Here is a 26,607-nt window from a genome sequence, read left to right on the forward strand (position 1 = left end):
GTACTATTGAAGTCTAGTTTGGAGAATTTTGAGTATTACTTTGTTACTGTGTGAAATGAGTGCAATTGGGTGGTAGTGTGAACATTCTTTGGCATTGCCCTTCTTTAGTGCAATATTATTCTCTAAAGTTTTTTGAGTGTTTGATACATCTTATAATATTTTCAAAAATGAAATACATCATCCAAGAAGACAGCATTAAAAAATTTTTATTTTACATATTTATTTTTTGGCAGCCTCCACACAACATTGTAGGATTCTTAATTCCCTGATCAAAGATGGAACCCATACTGCCTGCATTGGAAGCATAGATTCTTAACCACTGACCACCCGGTAAGTCCTAGAAGACAACATTTTAAATCTCATGGACCACTCCCAGGGTTGCTGAGTTTAATGTTTCTCCCAAATGATGTTCCATATCCCCTGTCTGAGCTCCCTTGTCTCTTCTTTAGAAAGTTAGTATGAGGTCATGTTTGCATAACCACCAGGGCAACACAACAAGAACCAGCAATTTGTTCTCTATGTTTTTCCCCCCTGACAGGAATTAAAACCCATGTTCTATTTCTACCCCTGTGATGCTGCTCAGGATTGATGTAATTAAATGGACAAAACTTTGAGGTTTCTTCTATAGTTCTTCAGAGTGAAACCTGATAAAAGTTTGAAGGTGGTGGTGATGGGCAAGCAGGAATGCAGGTGGATTGGCATTAGCAGGCAAACTTTGTTTTTCTTCATTGAAAGGAATTATTCCTCTTGGCTTTCTTAGCTTTTTTCTAACTTTTCACTGAATTCCCCATTTCTTACTAACATATCTCATAGCTTCTCTCTTTTCTAAAATTTATTTTCACTTGATAAAGCTATTTTCCTACTTCCTTTCAATTTCTACTCCACATAGCACAACTTCCCATAACTTCCAGAATCTTTTCTCCTTCACTTTACCTCCCTTTGCAAATCCTGAGAAAGCCTTGCCCTTATCTCCACTCCCCTCCCTCTATCTCAGTCTTCTGGACAGTTTTGTCCTTATAATATTTCTAGGAGTGAAATAAATCATCTCAAAGGCAGTAACATTGTTATCTCATGAAGCCTTCAACCTTTAATCTTCACATGTGTAGGGACGGGATGATTCTTTTTTTTTTTCTTTGAGACATCAGTAGTTTAATGGATCAGAACTTACATATCTGAAGCAAGGTCCTGGAGTCCACTGTCTGTAGTGGACAATGGGCAGGACATGGCAGCAGGAGGGAAGCAGGAATTACCAGTTGACATCAGGTGGGCTCATTAATTAGCAGGAGATCAGTAGAGGGGCATGTCCCTTTGGTAAGAATGATCACTAGCTGGGGCCTGGGGCAGGTATGTGGGATGGAAGGTCAGTCATGTGTGTAAGATACAGGTGAGGCAGGCATTGGTTGGGCAGGGGATGTACACAGCGCAAGAGAACAGCCATCTTGAGGGGCCTGACCATACACTCCACCTCTCCATACCCTGGACAATCCTTGCAGTCTTTGGTCTGTCCCTCTTACATGATATACCTGGGGTCAGTTATGTAGAGGGGCCCTGGAACTGGATCCCACAAAAATGATACAGATGGGCCACCTCTGGTTTTCACAAATCCAGAGCCACCCCTGTGGGAAGGAGCAGGGACAAGGCAATTCTTAATTTAAAAAACTCAGTTCTTAGACTTGTGGTTGCCAGGTGGGATTGGGGGTCGGGGAGGGATGGATTGGGAGTTTGGGCTTAGCAGATGGATAAACAAGGCCCTACTATATAATGCAGGGAAGTGAAAGTGAAAGTCGCTCAGTCGCGTCTGACTCTGCAACCCCACGGACTGTATAGTCCATGGAATTCTCAAGGCCAGAATACTGGTGTGGGTAGCCTTTGCCTTCTCCAGGGGATCTTCCCAACCCAGGGATTGAACCCAGGTCTCCTGCATTGCGGGTGGATTCTTTACCAGCTGAGTCACAAGGGAAGCCCAAGAATACTGGAGTGGGTAGCCTATCCCTTCTCCAGCAGGTCTTCCTGACCCAAGAATTGAACCGGGGTCTCCTGCATTGCAGGTGGATTCTTTACCAACTGAGCTCTGAAGGAAGCCCATAATGCAGGGAACTATATTCAATAGCCTATAATAAACAATAACAGAAAAGAATATGAAAAAGAATGCATTATATGTATAACTGAATCATTTTGCAGTAGAGCAGAAATTAACACAACATTGTAAATCAAGTATACTTTAATAAAATAAATTTTTAAAAAATCTCAGTTCTCAGAGTACCTTGCTCAAAACCCTCCCTAAAGATCATTCATTTCTACCCAGTCCCAGACTCAACACTCCCATCCCTGATATTTTCAGGCAACAAATCCATATTAAGCACAAGCAGTAGATATTCTTATATAGCTAGATCATGCTTTCCAGTTTATATTTTCTTACACATGATTTTTTTCCCAACAAAACTGTAAAGTAGACAGGACAGAGATCATTGCCCTCATTTTACCCCTGAGGAGGCTGAGGCAGAGACTGACTCCTCAGAGTTTGTCAGTTGAAGAAGGTGGACTTTAATTGAAGTTGATAGATACAGAACAGTCAGGAAATGGAAATCCCCAGCTGTCAGGGGTTACAAACCGACAACCAATTCTCCATACAAGTGCTTTCTTCACTTGGCTCTGCTTGCAAGCTCTTTTAGAGGCAGGTGTTAGCTGAGTCGGCCTGGTACAACAAAGGCTCACTCCAATACTTGAACGGAAAGTATTTCAGTTTGACAAAAGCAGCGTCAGGGAGAGAAGCCGGAGGGCCTTGCACAGATCCTGGAAGGAGGAAGGAAAACAACCCAGAGGGGAATAGGACAGGAGGGAAGTGGGAGGGGGAAGGAGAGGAAGCAACGGAGAAGAAAAAAGGTGTGAAATCATTTGCCCTGAATTTGTCTTTATGAAAATTTGATATATGAAAATTCCTACTTGAAAATGAGATAAATAAAGAGGTAATTATTTGCATTACAAATTAATTCTTCACTTCAAAAGAGTATTTACCACAGGTGTGATTCTGTGATGTGAGCTTTTACAAAAGGAATATGACTTGGGGGAGGTGGGAGATTTAAATAATAAAATCCTGATTATAATATAATAGGAAATAATCCAGGGATAAAGGGGAGACATCTGAAGAAGGAGGTGGTTGTGCAGGGAGCTCTCTGCAGAGCTCAGGCTTTTAAAAGGACATGAACAAAAGACAGGGAAAGGGGATTATAGATGAGCTTGAATACAAAAGATTGTCATGAACCTTCAGAAACAGAATAAAGGAAGCTGAAGTTGGAAATAAACCTCCCCTTACAAAAAGTACTAACAGCTGCTCTAAGAACCCTAAAAGCTTTGTCAGAGTGAGGGGAAGCCCAAACGTGGAGCAGCTTGCTCTTTCAGTAAGTAAGGTGGTGTAACGTTAACCCAAGTTACGTAGTTTTTACTTTTTTCTACTGTTTGCTTTGCTTCTGTTTTCACCAATGTGCAAAAAGATGGGGAAAATTATAATTCTCTTAATGTGGAAGGAAGATATTGATATTATCCCACTTTGAAAAGGAATGAAGATTCCGAGTTTGGGCATCAAGGACAGGAGAAGACTCGAGAGCCCCGAGGCCAAATTTGGGAGAAAGGTTGTGAGAAGATACAGGGGAAAGACCAAGTAAGGAAATGGTGATCTGCCTCTTCTCTCTCCCCCACTCAGCTCAGATCTTGGGTGAAAGTGAAAGTGAAGTAGCTCAGTCATGTCCGACTCTTTGCGACCCCGTGGACTGTAGCCTACCAGGCTCTTCCCTCCATGGGATTTGCAAGGCAAGAGTACTGGAGTGGGTTGCCATTTCCTTCTCCAGGGGATCTTCCCAACCCAGGGATCGAACCAGGGTTTCCCTCATTGCAGGCAGACGCTTTAACCTCTGAGTTTGTTAATTGCTTAGGGCGAGTGGATTTCTTATGGAAATAGAGGATGGAACTCAGCTTGGTTCCCTAGGGGTGCTGGGGAAAATAAAAGTCGACTTTCAAATGCAGGAGCCAGAGAAAGGCCACACCAGGATATACCATATTCAATTTTGAAAGGAAGATACAGGGAGGATTGAAGTCCCACATAAGTGAGAAATTAAGAAAACCTGGGCCCTCTCTAAGTGGATTTAAGTTTCTAGAGCTGGAGGAATTAAATGCCAGGAAACTGAAATAAGGTACAGTGCGGAGGGGTTCCCAGAACCTCTATCAACAATCCACTGGGGGTAGAGAGGTGCCTGAAGGCTGAAGGTTCTGCACACAGAGGAACAGATTAGGTTCTACCAACTACAGATCAGGGAGCCCTGAAATCCATTCCACTGCAAATGATTGGCTTAAGACTAAACCCATCATGATATTCCACTCCCCTTGCCAGGGTGGATTTTAGAATGCTACAGACTTAATCCAGGGAAGAGGGGAATTCTTTTTAAGAATAAAGCCTCAGGTAGTATGCCTGTGAAGTGAAGTGCTTTGAGGTAAGAATATATATATGTGTCTCATGGGCACTAGTGAATGACTTGTCCAGGTGATGTTTTACAACCTACAAAACAGAATGTCTTAGTTAGTTGATGTCAGTCACCTCCTATCAATGCTGGCACAAAAAGCACATTAATGGACTAGTAGGTAAGAAATGGAGTCACCATCCTTCAAGGCTAACTGACCTTTATCACCAAGAGAAGATAGTTCTGTGCTTTATGTGATGGAGACAGATGCTGAAGCTGAAGCTCCAATATTTTGGCCACCTGAAAAAGACCCTGATGCTGGCAAAAATTGAGGGGAGGAGAAGGAGGTGACAGAGGATAAGATGGTTGGATGGCATCACTGACTCAGCGGACACAAGTTTGAGCAAACTCCAGGAGATGCTGAAGGACAGGGAAGCCTGGCATGCTGCAGGCCAAGGGGTCACAAAGAGTCATATATGACTTTGCAACTCAACAACAACATTACGGAGACCAAAAAAAATACTCAATTGCCCAGTTGTGTGAACAAGCACAACAATCATTCTATGAAATGCTAGCAAGGATGGAGGTTAAAACATGGCCCAAAACATGGGCTCCAGCCATCCAAGTCTGACCTAATTATTGCTACTTTTAAAGATCCAGCCTACCAGCAAAAAATTCCAGCACTGAACTCGCAATATGGATCCAACGCTTGAAGAGACCCATCAGCTCCTTAATGGGAAGTTTATTACCATAGGTCCTTCCAAACTGTGATTCTTCCTGATAGAAATTGACTGAACTAACACACATCCCAGTGTGGATTTACCTTTCCTACTCATAGAATCTCAGCTGAACAGTGGTTATGAAGCATTTGATCCACTGGAAGAGACTCCTGATAATATTGTATCAGACCAAGAAATTGCTTATCTGGATGAAGCGATGCCCGTATGCACATGAACGTGTGATCCGCTCTTTCTGTCACATATTACACTTTCCAAAAGCTAGTTTAATGCATGTGCAACAGCTTTTTGGATCCACAGTAGAGGCATCAGCTTGGAGATGATACCTTCTGATGATGGGGCACCAGATTTCAGATAGAGTATATACTCTAAATCAAAGATCAGTATAATACTGGGAAACAAGAAATAGAAGTACAAGCACCCCTGCTTAACATTACTGTTTCTGAACCACTTGAGGAATTTTGCACTTCTTGTCCCTGCTATTCGGGACAATGAACATTTACAGGTCTTTTTCAAAAAAATTATTTTATTGAGGTATACCTTACATAGTGTATAATTCACATACTTCAAGTGTATAATTCAATGATTGTTAGTAAGTTTACCAAGTTGTACAACTACCACCATAAATCAGTTTTAAAACATTTGTATGCTTCCATTAAGATTTTCATGTGCATTTCATTCCCCTGCCCCAGGCAACTACTAATTTGCTCTCTTTCTCTGTAAACTTGCCTCTTTGGACATTTCATATAAATGGAATCATAAAACATACAGTCTCTTGTGGATTGCTTCTTTCCCTTAGTAAATCCTGACATTTTTCATGTCATAGCATGTACCACTAGTTGATTACTTTCCAATGTTGAATAATATTTTGTTGTACAGATATACCACATTTTGTCTATACATTCAGTGATTGATGGACATTTGGGTTATTTTTAACTTTTGACTATTATGAATAGTGCTGAAAAGAATATTATGTGCAAGTCTTGGTGCAGATATTTGTTTTGATTTCTCTTGAGTAGATGCCCAGGAGCAGAATCACTGAATGATAATATGGTAAATTTATATTTAACTTTTTAAATAAAAAAGTTATTAGTACTTTTGGGGTGCACCTAGGAAGCTTCCCAGGTGGCTCAGTGGTAGAGAATCCTCCTGCCAATGCAGGAGATGCTGAAGACGTGGGTTTGATCCCTGGGTCGGGGAGATCCCCTGGAGGAGGAGATGGCAACCCACTCCAATACTCTTGCCTGGAGAATTCCAAGGACAGACCATGGGGTCACAAAGAGTCAGACACAGCTGAGCAACTTTCACTTTCAAGCTGTTTTCCAAAGTGTTGTACAGACATACCACATTTTACATTCCAACGGGCAATGTAGGAGGTTCCCTATTTCTCTACCTCCTCTCTAAATTTTGTTATTGTCTGTCTTTTAAAAAATTTTAATCATTGTCTAATGATAATGATGAGCATCTTTTTCATGTGTCTATAAGCAATTTTTCTTTTTCAGTAAAATATCCATTAAAATATTTTTGCCATTTTTGGACTGAGTTATTTTTCTTCTTATTACTGAGTTGTAATAGTTCTTTATATATTCTGGATACAAATCCTTTATTAGATATTTGTTTTGCAAATATTTTGCAAGCTAGTCTGTTGTTTCTAAACGGTATCTTCAGAAGTGCAAAATTTTAAATTGTCATGAGGTCAGTTTATCACATTTTTCTTTTTTATGGTGCTTATAGTGTTTCAGCTAAGAAATCTTCACCTATCCTAAGGTTCAAAGATTTCTACCTACATTTTCTTTCAAAGTTTTAAAAGTTTTTTTGTTTAGCTCTTACATTTAATTTTATGATCCATATTGAATTTGGGGGGATGGCATGAGGTATGGGCCTAAATTCATGTTTATGCATATGAATATCCACCTGTCCTAACACCGTTTGTTTAAAAGATTCTCCTTTCCCCAACAGATTGCCTTTGTTGAAAATCAATTAACCATAAATGTAAGGATTTCTTTCTAGACATTTTTGTTCAATTGATCTACATATCTATTATGTCAATAGCATATTATCTCGATAACTGTAGCTTCGTAGTGAGTTTTGAAATTGGGAAGGAAACATTCTCCTATTTTATTCTTCTTTTCAAAAATTATTTTGCCTATTCTGAGTCTTTTGCATTTCCATGTAAATTTTGCAATCTGCTTGTGAGTTTCTGGAAAAGAAAGAAGGTCTGCTGGACTTTGAACTGGATTGCATGAGTTATATAGATCAATTTAGAGAGAATTGCCAATGCAACAATACTGAGTCTTCCAATCCAGGAATATGGGACCTCTAGGTCCTTGATCATTTTTATTTCCTTTTAAAATTAAAAAAAAATATTGAGGTGAAACTCACATCACATGAAATTAACCATTTTGAAGCAAGAATTCAGTGGCATTTAGTACCTCTATCTACTGTGCCAACACTACCTCTATTTAGTTCCAAAACATTTTCATCAAAGAAAACCATGAAAGAAAACCCCACAGAAAACCATGCACCCATTAAGCAGAGAAGCAGCATCCCTTCTCCTTCTGCCCTTGTCACTATGGACTTACCTATTCTGGACATTTCACATAAATGATATTATACAATTTGTGATCTTTTTCTGTCTGACTTCTTCCATTTAGCATAACTTTTTCCAGGTTCACCTGCATTTTAACAAGTATCAGTACTTTGTCTCTATGGCTGAATAATATTCCATTCTATCTATATCTGTAATGGAATTATATTATATACTATTATGTAATTGTATTATATATACCACAATTTGTTTATCCATTCATCTGTTGCTGTACATCTGTGTTCTTTCTGTACTTTCAGCTGTTATGAATAATGTTACCATGAGCGTTTCTATGTACATATTTGTCTGAACTTTTCACTTTGGGGGGTATATACGTAGGAGTGGAATTGCTGGATCATGTAGCAATGCTGTTTAACTTTTTAAGGTAAAGGTCCTTGTTTTTAAAGGAGGAACACTTTCACTAGGGATGAGGATCCCGTTTAGTTTTTAAGTTATAGTTTCCACCTAGTCGTTCGGAATTCTTTGTGCCAGGAGACCAACAGGCAAGGAATGGAGCATTCTGGCAAGGACAACTGAATCCTGATCATTAGAAAAGGTTAGGGGTATTGTTACACAATGGGGACAGGGGAGGATACATCTGCTACCTGGATGATCCACTGAGGTATTTCTTTGTATCCTCTCATTCATTTTGATGGTAATGGATACGTGTAGCAGCCATGGCCTGAGAAAGTTGGCATGTCCCTCAGGACATTCTACCAAGTAAGTTACCTAGACCAGTACAGCGATAATCAAAAGTGAGGGGAATCTAGAATAGATAGGAGAAAGGGAAATGATGAGAATTACTTTGTTTTTGAAACCAGTTGCTGTGGCAGAGATTATAGTCTATCCCATTAACGTTCCATAGGAAGAAACCAACTAGATTCCTGTGGAAGCTGCTTCTAGAATTTATTATATGAAGAAAAGTGAAGCCAAATGGCATAAAGGGTAAACTGTAGTGAATCCCATGGTTTGCTACCCAGATCCCTCTTCAGGACTGAGGAACTGTTCCCCTAGTTGTTAGGAGTGTTGACAGCTGAAACCCTTCAACTGAAGAGAGCATCCTTGCCTAAATCATGCCTCCCTCCCCAAAGGTAGCCTGCATCCAATTAATGGCAAGGGCCATAAAGACCCTGCCCCTCCAGAAGTCCCTGTAGGATCATCTAAGTTTTTATGTGTGACTATAGCACAGTTCCACTCCTCCTTGAAGTATAGGTGTTGTTCCCTAAGGCACATCCCATTAAAACGATCCATTCAGGATGCAAATTTCCTTCTTAAAGAGTTTCAATATGAGCCCTAATAGTCTATGTAATTTGCATTGGATCATTAAGAATTGAATATTCCAATCATGTGGAATAATGAGTCCATGGTACTCTGAACTGGTTAAACAACATTTAGAAGATTGTATTCTATTTGGGGCCTCATAATTTAAGAGAAGATCTTCCCTGGTAAAGGGAAGTAGTAAAGAATCAGCTCAGTAGTAAAGAATCTGCCTGCAATGCAGGAGAAGACCCGGGTTCGATCCCTGGGTCGGGAAGATGCCCTGGAGGAGGGTATGGTAAGCCACTCCAGTATTCTTGCCTGGAGAATCCCCATGGACCGAGGAGCCTGGCAGGCTGCAGTTCGTAGGGTCGCACAGAGTTGGACACGGCTGAAGCGACTAAGCAGCAGCAGCATTTTAAGAGAAACACTAACAACATGGCTACACCCAGAGGAAAGCAGCCAAGGTGGAGAGTGTAAGAAAATGTAACACAAAGTAGAGAGATAGGCATTGAAACTTTGGAGAACTGTCAAAATGTGCAAAGACCATCGGGAAGATGTAATAGGGAGAGAATAGGGACCAAAAGGTGGATTTTATAAGAAGGCAAATTTTGTCTTAAAAGAGGGAAGGATTTTCTAAAGGATATCTTGTTATATGTCTTGGAAAGAAGTGAGCCAGTTTCTTAATACAATTGGGTGATAATGGATCCGCGATGTTGGAGAGAATTTCTACAATAACTAGGAGATTGGACTAAAGTCCCCTCCAACTCTCAAATCCCATAATTATACACTGTGATGAATTGCATGCTTTCTAAGAGTCTTTACTATGGAGTTTTATGGAGTCTGCTCAAACCATAATACAAGACTCAATTATGTCAGTTTTTCTTAAAGGGAAAAGTACCCTCTTCCACCTTAGTCAATCTGAAGTGGTGCTACATGGAATAGGAAATTTATGTGATATTCCATCAGCTTTCCTCCTCAGCCCCAGTGAGTTTGCTGTTGCACTCCTTTTTTCCCCCTTAAGACACAGAGAAGCAGCTTAGAATTGTTTTTGAACAGTTTTGACTTTTATTAATAAGCATATGCATAGGCTTTTAGGACTCAGAAGATAATTTATATCCCTCTAGAATTTTTTAAGTTGTCTCATCATAGGTTAAGAATTCAGACTTATCACTTTCACTGATAATAAAGTTGAGCTCCAGGAAGTCTGCAGACTCAACTTGGGTCACTAAAAGGACCATATGCCAAGGCTGAAATCAGGCCTCTTATACTGAATGATGGGTAAAGAATACACCTGCAATTCAGGAGACACAGAAGATGTGGGTTCGATCCCCAGGTTGGGAGGATCCCCTGGAGGAGCAAATGGCAACCCATTCCAATATTCTTGCTGGGAAAATCCTATGGACAGAGGAGCCTGGAGGGCTAGTCCAAAGTGTCACAAAAGAGTCAAACATGACTGAGCAGCAGCAGGTAATACTGAATAACAGAGCATTTATACACTTCCCCAAGTCTTCCGGGTTCTAAGTCCTCCCTCCTTTCAGATCACCCTCACCATATTTTATGGATTTAGTTGTGTTCCCACAAAAAGATATGTCCTAATTCCCCAGAATCTGTAAATGTGATCTGATTTGGAAATAGGGTCTTTGTAGATGTAATCGAGTTAAAATGGGGTTATATCAGATTAGGGTGGGACCTAATTCAAAGACTTCTAAAAAGAGTGAGGCTTGGACACGGACACACGGAAGAGAATGCCATACGGAGATGGAAGCAGAGCCTGGAGTTGTGCTGCCACGAATACCAAGGATTGCTGGCAGCCACCAGAAACTAGAAGAGGCAACGAAGGCTCTTCCCTTACAGCCTTCAGAGAGAGCATGGTCCTGCCAACACTTTGACTTTGGACTCCAGTTCCCAGAATCATGAAAGAAGAAACTTCTGTTGTTTCAAGCCATTCAGTTTGTGGTAATTAGTAGCTCCAGGAAACCAAAGCACTCGTCTTGGTCAGGAAGAAATAGACAGAGGAAGAGGAAAGTGTGTTAGCCTCAGACATCATGAAGAACAAAGCTGGAAAGTCCTGAGAAATAGATGTGTGCGGCTCTGTTTTCTTGGCCGGGAGAGGGACAGAGGCCCCAAGGTCACTTTAGCAAGCAAGCATCTGCTGTCAGTCTGGTGTTAGATCATGCTACACTTGAGCACTTGGCTGTGTGAACAGTGAAAGGGAACTATCCAATTGCCTAACAATCTGACTACAGATTCAGCCAAGGATCCTGGGCACATTTGGGGAATAAAAGACAAGAAAAATATCAGTTTCATGTGGGAGGCTGAACAGACTGTGCTTAATAACTTGAGACAATTAGAGAACCAGCAAGGAGAGAGAAAGGTGCACTGTGAACCAGATAGGGTAGAAATAGCTGCCTCGGGGGGGAAGTGATAATATTAGTAACAACAATATCAATAATAATAATAATCTCTTACATTCGTTAGAGCTTTGTAGTTGACCAAGCACTTCTAATATTAGCTATTTGATCTTTAAATGGCCTGTGAGGAAGGCTCGGTCTTCAGGTCACCATTTTACTATGAAGAAGTTGGTGCTCATAGAGGCGAAACAGCTGCCCAAGGTCACTTGTCCCTGCTAGTCCTCCAGTCTTTCTCTCATTTCTGTCCATTGTTTTTCCCAGAAGCTGGTCAGAGGCACCTTGGGTTCAGCCCAGCTCCCTCTCTGGCACATATCCATCCTTGGTGGCCCACGGCCACATATCCTCTCCTCCTGGTATCCAGCAGACTGCACAAAGCAGGGACTTGATGCACAATGGTAGAGGCTGGGTGATTAATTGAAGTGAGGGCAGGTGGAGCAAGAGGTTCCAGGTCTTGTGCTTGGCATAGACTTCGGGTTTGTCCTCACCAGTGTGTGTTACAAAGCAGAGCTGACACTGGCATCACCCTCAACTGAGCCTCCGTGTGTCAGAAGGTAGTCATGGAAACTCACTCCCTTTCTGAGCTGATGAGGAGAGAATTAGGTAGAAAGGAGGAATCAAATTAATTGCCTGTCATCCCCTTGCTGCTCTCTGTGTGTTGATTCAAATTAAGCTTTTTCAGTTTTCTGATGTCAGCAGATACCAGACAATCAGAGCACAGGCCTGGGAGTCAGGATCTCCAAGAGAGAGCCCATTCTTAGCAAATGCCTTAACCTTTCTCCCTCTTTAATTCTGACCTGAGCATTCAGGAAAACAAATCTCTTTGTCTGACCTCCCTTGATTTCTGATCTAAACTCCCTTGATTTCTGAACTAAACTCTCTTAATTTTAGCCATCTTTGACTGCACAGCCACCAAACAAGTCATACCTCTTCTTGTAGACAAAAGAGCAGAAATTCAAATTGAATTCTGCTTCTACCGAAATTCATCATAATTCAGAGAGAAGTAGTTAGATTAGTCGGCAGTAAATGTGCTGTGATGTGTGTTGCCCACGTGGAGGAAAGCAGAGGCAAAATCTTGAGAGTTTCTGTGAGAGATGTCACCACCAGCTCAGCAGCCATTTTTGCAGAGCTGGAGGGTGTTGCCAGCAATGAAGCCCTTTCCTGTCTTATCTCTAGGGTCTCTTCTCTATAGCCAGATGGAATTATTTGAGGTACCTTGCATGTTCCTTGTTTGTTCTCTTATTCTTTCAGAGGTTTTCTCTGTCTGGAACACTCTTTCTACTTTTTAATTATGTCTCAACTATGGCATGTCTGCAAAGCCCTCTCAAGGTTGAATATGGGATTTCCAGACACCATGAATTCCCTTTAAAATAGGTGACAAGCAGGTCATCACTGTGCACAGGCATTTTATCTCCCCACTGGACCACAAGCTGCTGAAAACAAGGACTCTAGCTTCCTTGCTCCTATTTCCCAGCATCAAGCGCCATGCTTAGCACAAAGAAAGTAACCAATCAATATTTATTGAATAAGGGGTTAATTTAGTAAATGAGTAATGAATGGAATTTTTTTTAGGATGGTGTTGTAGAAGAAGAAAATATTTACTTCAGACCTAAAGTTGAATGTTGGTTGTCATCTGTTTGGATATCCACACTGTTTACATTTCACCCAAACAGTATGGACTGCTCTTAGGTGTCTTTGGATTCCAGACCTGGTTTGCCCCAAGAACTCTGCCCTACTTTATTCAGGCCAGTATCTCTCCTGGGATACTTGATCATGCTGGTTCTGGAAGTAGCGAGCTCTGAGGTTGAGTGTGCTGATTCGTGCCGGGAATGGAGAGGTGGAGGAGGCAGAATGCAGAACCTCAGGATGAAGAGGCTGAAATGAGTGCTTGGAAGGTGTGTTTGGGATTCCCTTAAGGGGCTCTTCCTGGCTCAGAAGGAAATTCTGGAAAGGAGATGTTGTTTCCCAATAGATACTATGGAGGGGAAGAGTGCCTCAGTTTAGTGATGGAGATGACAGTAGGACTTTGTCCTTGTATCTGTATGGAGTTTATGATCTTTATGGGGCTTGCAGGCAGTGTGGTAAAGTAGAAAGAGTACTGAACTAGGATTTAGCAGATTCGAGTACTTGTCTGTCAACCAGTGGTGGGACAACAATTCTGGGCCTCAGTTTCCTTTTCTGTGAATGAAGGAGAGGATAGAACCAATATTTCCTCAGGTCTGTTCCATGATTCTGCAAAAACAGATTATGAATGTCCCATGTGACTGGTTCAGAGGTTGAACATGAAAGGAGGGTGAGAGTAATGCCTTGGACTTTCAAGAGAGTCTAAGTGGAGGTGAGTGGGGCAGGCTAAGACTCTTCTGGGGATCTTTGTTCCATCTTTTTCTCCCCACCCCTTTACCACTCTCATTAGTTAATTGCATGAGTTTAGGAATCAGGCAGACGAACTTTTTATCCTGGCTCTGCCACTTACTGACTGTGTGACTAAGGCAAACCTGTTAACCTCCCTCTGCCCCAGTTTCCTTATGTACAAAATATTTATCTTTCTGAAGTTATCATAATGGTTGGATGACCTGATATAAATAAATGGTACAAAATATTTGCTATCACTGTTCTTCACATATATTTTGAGTACTGATGCTATTTATATTTCCCCTTTTAGGACTCTGATTTTGATATGAAATTCTATGATCTTTCACCCCATTGTCCCACCTATGTTGCTGTTTGTTTTGCATAGAAAAACTTAGGAGTTACATACTTTGACTTCTTCTGATATTTAATTGTCTCAGTCCCTAGTTCTACTTGTTCCATAAACCTATTGTGCCAGATGGCGTCAGGTACAAGAACTAGTGGGCAGACAGCATTGTTATGGACAATAATATTTTAAAATATTGGCAATTAAAGCATTGAGGAGTAATAGTAGCTGATTCACTGGGGTGGCCCCAGGGCGGGGGTGTATATTGCCTCCTTATATACACTTACGGGTTAAAGGAATAAGAAGGGGCAAAGGAAGCCTTGGATTCCATATAGAGTTCCTGTGCATTTTAAGGTTTTAACAGCATTGCAGCAAATATCTGTCATGCCTATGCACTAACAGGTCTTAACAATAAATTTATTGAAACTCAGGATGATAATGTTTCATAAATTATCCACAGATTTTATTGATCCTGTAATCAATAAGAAAGAGCTTCTGTAGGTAAAAAGGTAAATGTGAGAATATTCAAGTTTCTTCTAAATGCAATTTTGAATGACATTTACACATTGTTTCTATTATACCTTTAATCTAAATTGTCGGAGGATAATGTTTAGCATCTGCATTAGGACTTTTCAAAGACTGTCCTTATGATGACTTTGGACAGCTACTTGGTCTCAGTTCTGGGGTCCTCTGGTAGCTTAGGTGAGTCCCTACCACCCTGAGACAAGTGAACAGTCAAACACTGGAGCAGGTGGTGGGCGCCTTGAGGGCAGGAGCTATATTATTCATTGTCATATATTCAGAATCTGGGAGATGAATGGCACCTTGTGGACACTTATTACTCAATGGGTTTCCGGGTCTGAAAGTATTGGATCTCTGTTAAGCAGGAGATGGAGATGTCTGCGTAGGAAAACCTCACATGAGATTATGAAAAGCACATCCAAAGCTTGTTCTGAACCATACGTTTCAATAGTGATACTATAGAGAGAATTGTCCTTCCTTTTTCACTCCACTCGCACCTTGAATTACTCTGAAGCTGACACTCTGAAAGTAAGGGAATGGAGTCAAAGGGGCTTCTTAGCTAGAGCTAAAATACAGAGATTGTTGTTGTTAGTCACTCAGTCATATCTGACTCTTTTGTGACCCCGTGGACCATAGCACACCAGGCTTCTCTGCCCATGGGATTTCCCAGGCAAGAATAATGGAGTGGGTAGCCATTTCCTTCTTCAGGGGATCTTCCTGACCCAGGGATTGAACCCATGTCTCCTGCTTGGCAGGTGGATTCTTTACCACTGAGCCACCAAGGAAGCCCAAAATACAGGGGTAGCAGGGTTTAAAATGAATCCCAGGTCCCAGTGTGGGACCATGTCTCTCAGGATGAGGAATTTCCCAAACTAAATGTAGCCAGTCAGAGTCTATGGAGAGGTGGAAGCACTGTTATATTTTAGGATGCAGTGAATGAAAGGAATGACCAGAGAGAGTGGGCCCATGAAAGTACAAGGTTAGCCTGACAGTTAATTAGAAATTTGAAGGAAGAGAGACTGGCTGTCTGCTAGATGGTTTACTGGCTGAGATTTCAAGGACCCCTGGCAAGCTGAAAATTATGAGCTCTGTTCATTTTTTCCTTCACTGTAATGAATCTTGCCTCTGATGACAATTATGTTTGTGTGTAGAATCGTGTTCTATCAGCTTCTCTCTGACTTATTGCTTATCATTCAGGGGCCCTAAACCACTTCAAGATTGCCAGACTGAAGTCAGATTTTAGCTGGGGAGGTAGAACATGCTGTTCTGGAAGAAGTAGTTGGTGACACCTGCCACACAGGGACATCCTTGCTCCAGGGATCTCCTTCCTTCCCCATTCAGAAAACATTGCACCATCATTCTGAGCAGGTCTTGGCCAGCAGCACTGTGGCCTGGCAGCTAAAGGTGGGCACAGGGAGTCTTCTCTCCTATCCTCCTTCAGCAGGACAATATCTTGAGGAAGGCTTTCCGGAACTCGATGTTGAAGGTGGTATAGATCACGGGGTTGAGGGCACTATTCACATAGCCCAGCCACGTGGTGGCACTGTAGAGCTGTGGGGACACGTGGCATGCTCTGCAGTGGGTATTGAGAACATGGGTCAAGAAGAAGGGCAGCCAGCAGACAATGAAGGTCCCTAGGTTGCAAAGGGAAAAAAAACTGGGTCAGGGATTTGTTTACTTCCTTTGTTGCAGCATGAAAATGAGTCCCACTTGTCTACTTAATGGCAGCCAGTGTGCTGCAAGTTTAATTTTAATTTTAAACTTCTAATTTTTACACCAAACCTATGAAACAGGTATGATTAGTCACTTTCTTTCTTTCTTTTTTTTTGAGATGAGAAAACTAGATCCTTACATCTTTGATTCATCCTAGACCTTTCTCCCAAGTCAGTTTTCTAGTTTGATCTTTAGATAATTCTTCATTAGACTTGTCTACTTCTCAGTTCAATTCAAATGTTGATTTTATGTCTATCCATGAAAGATATGATTCTTGGCATTGATAGGGGAAGACCTTGAAGATGCAATTGACATAATTAAGGCTGTTAAGGAGATTAACATAGGGATTCCCTGGATATGAGAAGTCCCTAAGATATGACAAGTTGGGGGCTTGTCTCTGCCAGTGAACAGGATACAGTTCAGTTCAGTCACTCAGTCATGTGCGACTCTTTGCAACCCCAAGGACTGCAGCACATCAGGTTTCCCTGTCCATCATCAATTCCCGAAGCTTACTGAAACTCATGTCCATCGAGTTGATGATGCCATCCAAACATCTCATACTCTGTCATCCCCTTCTCCTCCCACCTTCAAGCTTTCCCAGCATCAAGGTCTTTCCCAATGAGTCAATTCTGAATTTCCACCAGCATTAAGATATATTTACAAACTCTTTACATTCTAAACATTCATAAATATTAACATTTACAAGTATTAAAGTTGTTGGATTTCCAATTTTTATTAAATATGGTTACCCGAAACTTCAATACTTTGGCCATCTGATGCAAAGAACTGACTCATTGGAACAGACTATGGTTACCTTAACTAACTCTATATGTTATCTGCAACTTATCAATTTTTAATTTCTTTATTTAAATAAAGTTTGTATTTTTCTACTATAAAAACTAGTTCCGGTTTTATACATTATGGAAAACTTGGTAAATATGGAAAAGTAAAAAAAGTAAAATAATCAACCACTATTGGAGAAGGCACTGGCGACCCACTCCAGTACTGTTGCCTGGAAACTCCCATGGACGGAGGAGCTTGGTAGGCTGCACTCCATGGGATCGCTAAGAGTCGGACACGTGAGCGACTTCACTTTCACTCTTCACTTTCATTCATTGGAGAAGGAAATGGCAACCCACTCCAGTGTTCTTTTGCCTGGAGAATCCTAGGGACGGGGGAGCCTGGTGGGCTGCCATCTATGGGGTCGCACAGAGTCGGACACGACTGACATGACTTAGCAGCAGCAGCATACAGTCAATCACTTTTGACATCTGCGTGAATTAATTTTCAGTCTTTTTTTCTTTATATTTAATCTAGATGTTATAATATCATGACAGTAGTCTTTTTGTATCCTCATTTCCCCCCTCAATATTTTAAAATAGGTAAGCATTTAGTAAATATCCAATATGTGCCAGATGGCTTTATTGAATTGTTGTCTTATTTATTATTTGGTTTATCCATTATAATTCCAGTGTTAGACGCAAAACACAGCTCAGTTAAGTGACTTGTTTGGTTTTATAAATTTCGGTCTAAGTGTTTTGAATTTCCATCAGCATTAAGATGTATTCACAAACTCTTTACATTCTAAACATTTATAAATATTAACATTTACAAGTATTAAAGTTGTCAGATTTCTAATTTCTGTTAAATATGGTTACCCAAGTATCCTCTACCAGCTCCACTGAATTCAGCCTAACCCAACGTAATCCAACCTATCCCAGCTTAACATGACTCAAACTCACCAAGCACAATGACCAGCATCTGGGTTGCCTTCTTCTCCCGCAGTGGCACTGCCCGAGGTTGCAGGGGCCCCAGCCTCAGGGATGTGGATAACCTGCCATTGCTGAGTTTTCGAACCTCTAGGCTGAGTTTAGATGCCATGGTAGGGCTGAGGGAGTTCCGAGTCTTCGCTTCCCTTTGCAAGTCTCCCTCTCCTTCTTGGAAGCCTGGTGTTCCCAAGGCAGTGTCTTGGCAGATGCTGTAGTAGCGTTTCAGCTCCATGTGTGTCTGGCCAGGGGAGAGGGGCTGTAGATGTAACAGGAGTGGGTCCTGACGTTTCTGGGGATATTGTTTATCTTCTGAATGTTCCTGAAAGGGAAATAGTGCAATGAAGGAAAAAGAAACCATCATTCTGTGAAACCTACAGAGGGTGCTTCTGAGAGTGGTGGGCTCATGGGAAGTTATGGTAAACAAAATGTGCTTGTGCCTTTACAACCAAAAACACCTACCACACATAGAACATCTGAGAATTACAATAATCCCTTGAGGAGGGGAGCATAGAATTATAGCCTGGACTTTCTGAGGTAGAGTGACCTGGATATGTTAAATGACACCATTAGGAGGTAAGGAGAAAAATCTGGAATATGGGAAAGTACAGACCAATGACTCAATTTCTTCAACAAATAAATTGCAATGACAACAACACCACCTACTAGTTGCAAAGTATGGGTCTTACTTGAATTTTGATGCAAATAAACCATCTATAAAAATTCACCTGACATTTGAGGAAATTTGAATGAACATTTAACATTGTGTGTGTGTTAGTTGCTCAGTCCTGTCTGACTCTTTGTGACCCCTTGTACTGTAGCCCACCAGATTCCTCATACTGGAGTGGGTAGCCATTCCCTTCTCCAGGGGATCTTCCAGACCTAGGGATTGAACCCAGGTCTCCTACACTGCAGGAAGATTCTTAACCATATGAGCCACCAGGGAGGAATTATTATTAAATTTGTTAGTGTGATGTGGTATTGTGGTTATATGTTTTATAAAACAGCCCATATCCTTTCAGTTCAGTTCAGACGCTCAGTCCTGTCCGACTCTTTGCGACCCCATGAATCACAGCACGCCAGCCCTCCCTGTTCATCACCATCTCCTGGAGTTCACTCAGACTCACGTCCATTGAGTCCATGATGCCATCCAGCCATCTCATCCTCGGTCATCCCTTTCTCCTACTGCTCCCAATCCCTCCCAGCATCAGAGTCTTTGCCAATGAGTCAACTCTTCTCATGAGGTGGCCAAAGTACTGGAGTTTCAGCTTTAGCATCATTCCTCTCAAAGAAATCCAAGGGCTGATCTCTTTCAGAATGGGTTGGTTGGATCTCCTTGCAGTCCAAGGGACTCTCAAGAGTCTTCTCCAACACCACAGTTCAAAAGCATCAATTCTTTGGCGCTCAGCCTTCTTCACAGTCCAACTCTCACATCAATACATGACCACAGGAAAAACCATAGCCTTGACTAGATGGACCTTAGTCGGCAAAGTAATGTCCCTGCTTTTGAATATGCTGTCTAGGTTGGTCATAACTTTTCTTCCAAGGAGTAAGCGTCTTTTAATTTCATGGCTGCAGTCACCATCTGCAGTGATTTTGGAGCCCCCCAAAATAAAGTCTGACACTGTTTCCACTGTTTCCCCATCTATTTCCCATGAAGTGATGGGACCAGATGCCATGATCTTAGTTTTCTGAATGTTGAGTTTTAAGCCAACTTTTTCACTCTCCTCTTTCACTTTCATCAAGAGGCTTTTTAGCTCCTCTTCACTTTCTGCCATAAGGGTGGTATCATCTGTATATCTGAGGTTATTGATATTTCTCCCAGAAATCTTGATTCCAGCTTGTGTTTCTTCCAGTCCAGCGTTTCTCATGATGTACTCTGCATATAAGTTAAATAAGCAGGGTGACAATATCCAGCCTTGACGTACTCCTTTTCCTATTTGGAACCAGTCTGTTGTTCCATGTCCAGTTCTAACTGTTGCTTCCTGACCTGCATACAGATTTCTCAAGAGGCAGGTCAGGTGGTCTGTATTCCCATCTCTTTCAGAATTTTCCACAGTTTTTTGTGATCCACATAGTCAAAGGCTTCGGCATAGTCAATAAGGCAGAAATAGATGTTTTTCTGGAACTCTCTTGCTTTTTACATGATCCAGCAGATGTTGGCAATTTGATCTCTGATTCCTCTGCGTTTTCTAAAACCAGCTTGAACATCAGGGAGTTCATGGTTCACGTATTGCTGAAGCCTGGCTTGGAGAATTTTGAGCATTACTTTACTAGCATGTGAGATGAGTGCTATTGTGCAGCAGTTTGAGCATTCTTTGGCGTTGCCTTTATTTGGAATTGAAATGAAAACTGACCTTTTCCAGTCCTGTGGCCACTGCTGAGTTTTCCAAATTTGTTGGCGTATAGAGTCTTATAGCATATTTTTGGTTAAAATGTTATTATGTTTGCGATCTGCTTCACAACAATCCAGTGGGGTGTATGAATGTAGGTAGGCATGTAGTTGAAAGAAGACAGGGCCATGAGCTGATAATTGCTGAGCTTGGCTGATGGCTACTGAAGGCTTAGTTATATTTGTCTTTCTACTTTTTTACTTTTGAAATTTTTAATAACAGAAAGGTTAAAAACTCAGGATTTTCATCTCAGCTTCCTACTACTTAGATGCATCCTTGGGCAAGTTAATTAAATGTCTCTGAGCCTCACTTATAAAACAGAAAAAAAATAAAAAGAAATAGGTTTGGGGTGAGCAGACTCAGAGTAGAAAATTGATGATATGCAGATGTTTTGGGTATTTTGAGGATGTGTGTGTGCTCAACAACAGCACTTCTTCCCACGTTTGAAAACTCAGATACTGTGTAAATCTTGAGTAGAAGAAAGATTCCCCAATACCTGTACTGAAAATCAGATATTCACTCTCCCTGACCTCCCCACAGGGCAGCTAGAACTCTGGCTCATGAACACATGAACCAAGCCCAGCCAGTTGGAGACTTGCACCTACAACCTTGAACTTGCTCATGAAGCAAGACTTCAGAATTCATCTAGCAGTGGTGACAGTCAGTATCCAGTGTCCTCACTATTCTACCCAGACTGTTCCTTAGGCATGAACAGCATCTTCGGAAGCTGTTCTTTAGCCTTCTTGTTAAGCTTGAGCTCCTTGATATCCTTCCAGTAAATTCCTTTTTTACATGTTAGTCAGTGTCAACAACCAAGAACTTTCACTGGTCTCTCCTTAGTTCAAGGAATCATAGTCTTCCAAATACTCAGGGGCAGTGTACTACACACACTCAGAAACATTGCTGAATAAATGAATGAATGAATGCAAGTGGCCTTCAAGATAATTTCGTGTTTTATAAACTGCTCACAGATGTGTTTGTAGGGATTCTATCATAATATGTTTTTTTAAAATTTGGTTTTCATTTTGATAGAATTTTCTAATAATTAATATAAGTACATTGTGATGTATCCAGCCTACCATTTATAAGATTATATTTATGACTGAGCTGACATCTAGTGATCTTCTAAAAGGTGCATTATTTCTGAAACGAAAGGGCCAGGGACAAATTTCTGAGAGTGCTTATGAAATCTCACATTGGAGAACACTGATCTAATGCAGCCTGTCTCCCTTTCACAGATTTGGAAATTCAGTCCCACAGAAGGAAAGTGATTCTTCCTGTTCTCACATTACTGAGCATATTTTTCAGCTCTCTCTGCAAACTTTTATCACTACCTCTCTGGCTGACATGAAGAAACACTGGACTCCTTGGGATCTGGCTGGCAGAGCCCTCCATTCCCAGATGGCAGGACAGAGTCTAATTCTCCACACTCCAGACAATGCCAGCTTCTTGATTCTCCAATCTCTCCTACGTAGTCACTACGTTTCCTTCATTTGCCCTTGGAGCCTTCTCAGACCTTGGATTTGTTGTAGGTAACTTTAAACCTCCTATCTACTAAAAAAAAATCATTTGCAGCAAGAGTATGTAACTGCTATATGAGGCCTGTTTAAAAATTGTTAGTAAACTATATAGATATTAAGAAAAGTGGCAAGAATACACAGAAGAACTGTACAAAAAAGAGCTTCATTACCCAGATAATCATGATAGTATGATCACTCACCTAGAGCCAGACAAATTCTGGTGGGAATGTGAAGTCAGGTGGGTCGTAGGAAGCATCACTATGAACAAAGCTAGTGGAAGTGATGGAATTCCAGTTGAGTTATTTCAAATCCTAAAAGATGATGCTGTGAAAGTGCTGCACTCAATATGCCAGCAAATTTGGTAAATGCAGCAGTGGCCACAGGACTGGAAAAGGTCACTTTTCATTCCAATCACAAAGAAAGGCAATGCCAAAGAATGTTCAAACTACCACACAATTGCACTCATCTCACATGCTAGCAAAGTAGTAGTCAAAATTCTCCAAGCCAGGCTTCAACAGTACATGAACCCAGAACTTCCAGACATTCAAGCTGGATTTAGAAAAGGCAGAGGAACCAGAGATCAAATTGCCAACATCCACTGGATCATCAAAAAAGCAAGAGAGTTCCAGAAAACATCTACTTATGCTTTATTGACTACACCAAAGCCTTTGACTATGTGGATCACAACAAACTATGGAAAATCCTGAAAGAGATGGGAATACCAGACCACCTGACATGCCTCCTGAGAAATCTGTATGCAGGTCAGGGAGCAACAATTAGAGCTGGACATGGAACAACAGACTGATTCCAATAGGAAAAGGAGTATGTCAAGGCTGTATATGCTCACTGTGCTTATTTAACTAATATGCAGAGTACATCATGAGAAATGCTGGACTGGATGAAACACAAGCTGGAATCAAGATTTCTGGGAGAAATATCAATAACCTCAGATATACAGATGACACCACCCTTATGGCAGAAAGTGAAGAAGAACTAAAGAGCCTCTTGATGAAAGTGAAAGAGGAGAGTGAAAAAGTTGGCTTAAAACTCAACATTCAGAAAACTAAGATCATGGCATCTGGTCCCATCACTTCATGGCAAATAGATGGGGAAACAGCGGAAACGATGAGAGACTTTATATTTTTGGGCTCCAAAATCACTGCAGATGGTGACTGCAGCCATGAAATTAGAAGACGCTTGCTCCTTGGAAGAAAAGTTATGACCAACCTAGATAGCACATTAAAAAGCAGAGACATTACTTTGCCAACAAACATCCATCTACTCAACACTACGGTTTTTCCAGCAGTCATGTATGGATGTGACTATACATGACTATAAAGAAAGCTAAGTGCTGAAGAATTGATGTTTTTGAACTGTGGTGTTGCAGAAGACTCTTGAGACTTCTTGAACTGCAAGGAGATCCAACCAGTCCATCTTAAAGGAAATCAGTCCTGAATATTCATTGGAAGGATGGATATTGAAACTGAAACTCCAATGCTTTGGCCACCTGATGCAAAGAACTGACTCATTTGAAAAGACCCTGATGCTGAGAAAGATTGAAGGCAGGAGGATAAGGGGACAACAGAGGATGAGATGGTTGGATGGCATCACCAACTCAATGGACATGAGTTTGAGTAAACTCCGGGAGTTGGTGATGGACAGGGAAGCCTGGCGTGCTGTGGTTAATGGGGTTGCAAAGAGTTGGACACGACTGAGAGACTGAACTATACAGAAATTAAACAAGGCTCTGTCATTCATCATTATGGGTTTTTGAAGCTTTATTCCTAATATTTACTTAGCTGTGGAGTTCAGGGAGAGGGATACTGGTCTTTTATCTAACACTTCTAGGCTTCATTTGGCACTTGGCTTGCTTAGGGAGTCAGGGCTGGTTTGAATGGGAAGGATAAGAATTAGGGCAGCTATGAAAATGTCTTGGTTTTCCCCATATTTGATGGCAATTGGGCACACGAAATTCTCCCATTAGTCTCCTTTTTCTACTTTTCTTGGCTCTGCCTATGTCTGTTTCAGTGATATCCTTTCCCTCTAATGCAGGTGGTTCTGGATAGTAAACTCCACAACACATCTAAGAGTCACTGGCTCCAGTCATTGGGCTCTACCCCAAGAGTCACATGCTTCTGGAATATCACTTGATAATGCCTATTCTGAAGCTTAAATTTGACAGATTCTCAGGTTTGTTATTTATCATAAATCCAAGTAGGAAACTGGGGCCAAATTCATTTTGGGGTGGAAGTAGAATCGAGTCAAGCCATTGTCTTGAGAAGGGGTCTCTTATTCTTTTACTACAACCAAAGGCATGGCTTACTTACCATTTTCCCTGTGGCATCTGATGGAAATCTGGCCCTTATTGAAAACTGCCGAATGGGGTGCAACCGTAGACACGAAGACTAGGGTGGGTTGAAGGAGAAACAGTTGTGTGTTAAGCTCTATATAGTTGGGTCATATAGATGACGCTATATGAATACAATGTGTTCATATCCTCAGTCTTGGGTCCTGACCTCCTATTTCATGGGGGCTAATATTCCTGTTCCACCCAAGCTTTGGGACGTTCAGTTTGAGATTATGATTCTCACTCAAGTCATTACAGGTTGATCTACATGTCCAGTTTGGACCTACCTTCAAGATCACACTCAGTTCTTACTCTATGAAGCCCTTTTCTGAGCATATTGACTTTATTTTCTCATAACCTCTCCAGCATTTAATATTTATGTGCTTAGTTGTCTTCATCTCACTATGGCAAACATTCCATTCAGTTTGGGGCTGCTCATTAATTTTGGGTGTAGGTGTGTTTTATTTGCTTATCTAAGGTTTTAAACTCCATGAAGGTAGAGGCTGTATAATATCCCTGCTGTCTCTTGCTTAGCAGTTGCTAGTGATAGGTATGTATCCATTCATGCTTCAAATGAATACACTTGAACCATGTACTAGGCACTGGAATAAGCAGAATTTACAGCCCAAGCAATTGGAATATTTCAATGAACTTCCTTTTCAGAGCCTCAAAAGACCTAACAAAATGTGCCATCAGCATCCCATTCCACCAGCTGGTTAGCGCCATGACACAGAGGCAGATCTAGAAAGGAAAAGAAATTTCAACAGACCCCTAGTGATTCTTGATGTGAATGGTCTGGCCAAAACGTCATTCCTGGAAACCCAGCAGCAGTGAATGGTAAAGCTGCTACACTGAAATTTCATACCTGTGTGATATCTGAACAGCCCTCTCATTGAGGGCAATGAGAGACTTTGAAAGGAAGCAGAACAAGCCCAGAAAGGGTGCTCTAGGGAAGACTGTCAGTGCACTGTTGAGATTGGATTTCCTCCAAGGCCTAGCCAATATCTGCAGGTTAAAAGGTGGCAGATGTGTGTCCCCGATGGGCAGAACAGGCAAAAGCATGCACTGCTGGACACAAGGCTGGGAGGCCGTGTCTTCCTTCTGCCGCTCCAGGATGCTCACCTGTTGGGGGAAGCCGGGTCTGACACTGAGGCACTGACTGTTCTGTCGAGTGAGGATCCGCTTCCGTCTCCTCTGTCTCAACACCACGTAGATCCTGGCATAGACGAGGACAGTCACTCCGAAGGGCAGGTAGAAGGACACCACTGAAGAGTAGAGGACAAAGTCAGGGTTGGAGATGGAGCAGATGCTGGGGTCTCCTGTGCATGAGAGAAGTGGAGAAAGCAAAGTCGTGGGCCAAGTATGGGATTCAGAGGCGAGCACAGAATAGGCTGCACACCACATGTGGCATCTCCACCATCACGTCCGCAGTGGAAGTCTGAGAAGTGCTGGGAGCCGGTCTTGTCTCCTCCTCCGCACGTCCCAGTTTACATGCTGCCTCCTCTGAGAAGGCTACCTGCCCCGAGTTTCTCAGTCAGAAGCAACTCCTACTTCCTTTGTGCCCCACATTTTCTACTGTCACCACTTTTGTGTAATTAGCACTCATGGCCTGATTGTTAAGCTGTGGGGGAAGCTATCCCATCTCAGACACCCACATTGTCCACTTGTCCTCTGTAGGAGGTCTAATTCATCTTTTAAAAATATATTTATTTCTTAATTAGAGGGAAATTGCTTAACAATGTTGTGTTGGTTTCTGCTGTACAACACAAATCAGCCATGATTATATTAACACCATCCCCCCATCACACCCCTCTGCTCCCTGTATTATATAGCAACTTCTCACCAGCTATCTGTTTTACAGTTGGTAGTGTATATATGTTGATGCTACTTTCCCTGTTCATCCTACTCTTTCCTTCCCCAACTGTGTCCACAAGTCTGTTCTATATATCTGTGTCTCCATTCCTTCCCTGCAAATATGTCCACCAATATCATTTTTCTAGATTCCATAGACATGTGTTGAGTTCAGTTCAGTTCAGTTGTTTAGTCATGTCCGACTCTTTGCAACCCCATGAGCCGCAGAACGCCAGGCCTCCCTGACCATCACAAACTCCTGGAGTCCACCCAAACTCATGTCCATCAAGTCAGTGATGCCATCCAAGTCTTGCAGTCCAAGTCTCAAGAGTCTTCTCCAACACCACACTTCAAAAC

The 26,607-nt window shown here is 41.6% G+C and overlaps 1 protein-coding gene across 1 annotated transcript in view; it reads right to left on the bottom strand.

Annotated features, from left to right (window-relative positions):
* Nucleotides 1–10,080: 10,080 nt before the first annotated feature.
* The window catches only part of DRD3 (dopamine receptor D3), a 96,141-nt gene continuing 79,614 nt past the window's right edge, over nucleotides 10,081–26,607 (bottom strand). Inside the window, exons 5-8 of the mRNA XM_004002934.6 lie at nucleotides 25,522–25,718; nucleotides 24,380–24,457; nucleotides 18,116–18,461; nucleotides 10,081–16,294 (exon numbers count right to left, since the gene is read on the bottom strand). Of these exons, the coding sequence (XP_004002983.2) occupies nucleotides 16,098–16,294; nucleotides 18,116–18,461; nucleotides 24,380–24,457; nucleotides 25,522–25,718 (818 nt within the window). The 3' untranslated portion in view covers nucleotides 10,081–16,097. The remainder of the gene's footprint in view (nucleotides 16,295–18,115; nucleotides 18,462–24,379; nucleotides 24,458–25,521; nucleotides 25,719–26,607) is intronic.

The sequence above is a fragment of the Ovis aries genome, chromosome 1 (assembly GCF_016772045.2).
Source record: "Ovis aries strain OAR_USU_Benz2616 breed Rambouillet chromosome 1, ARS-UI_Ramb_v3.0, whole genome shotgun sequence".
NCBI lineage: Eukaryota > Metazoa > Chordata > Mammalia > Artiodactyla > Bovidae > Ovis > Ovis aries.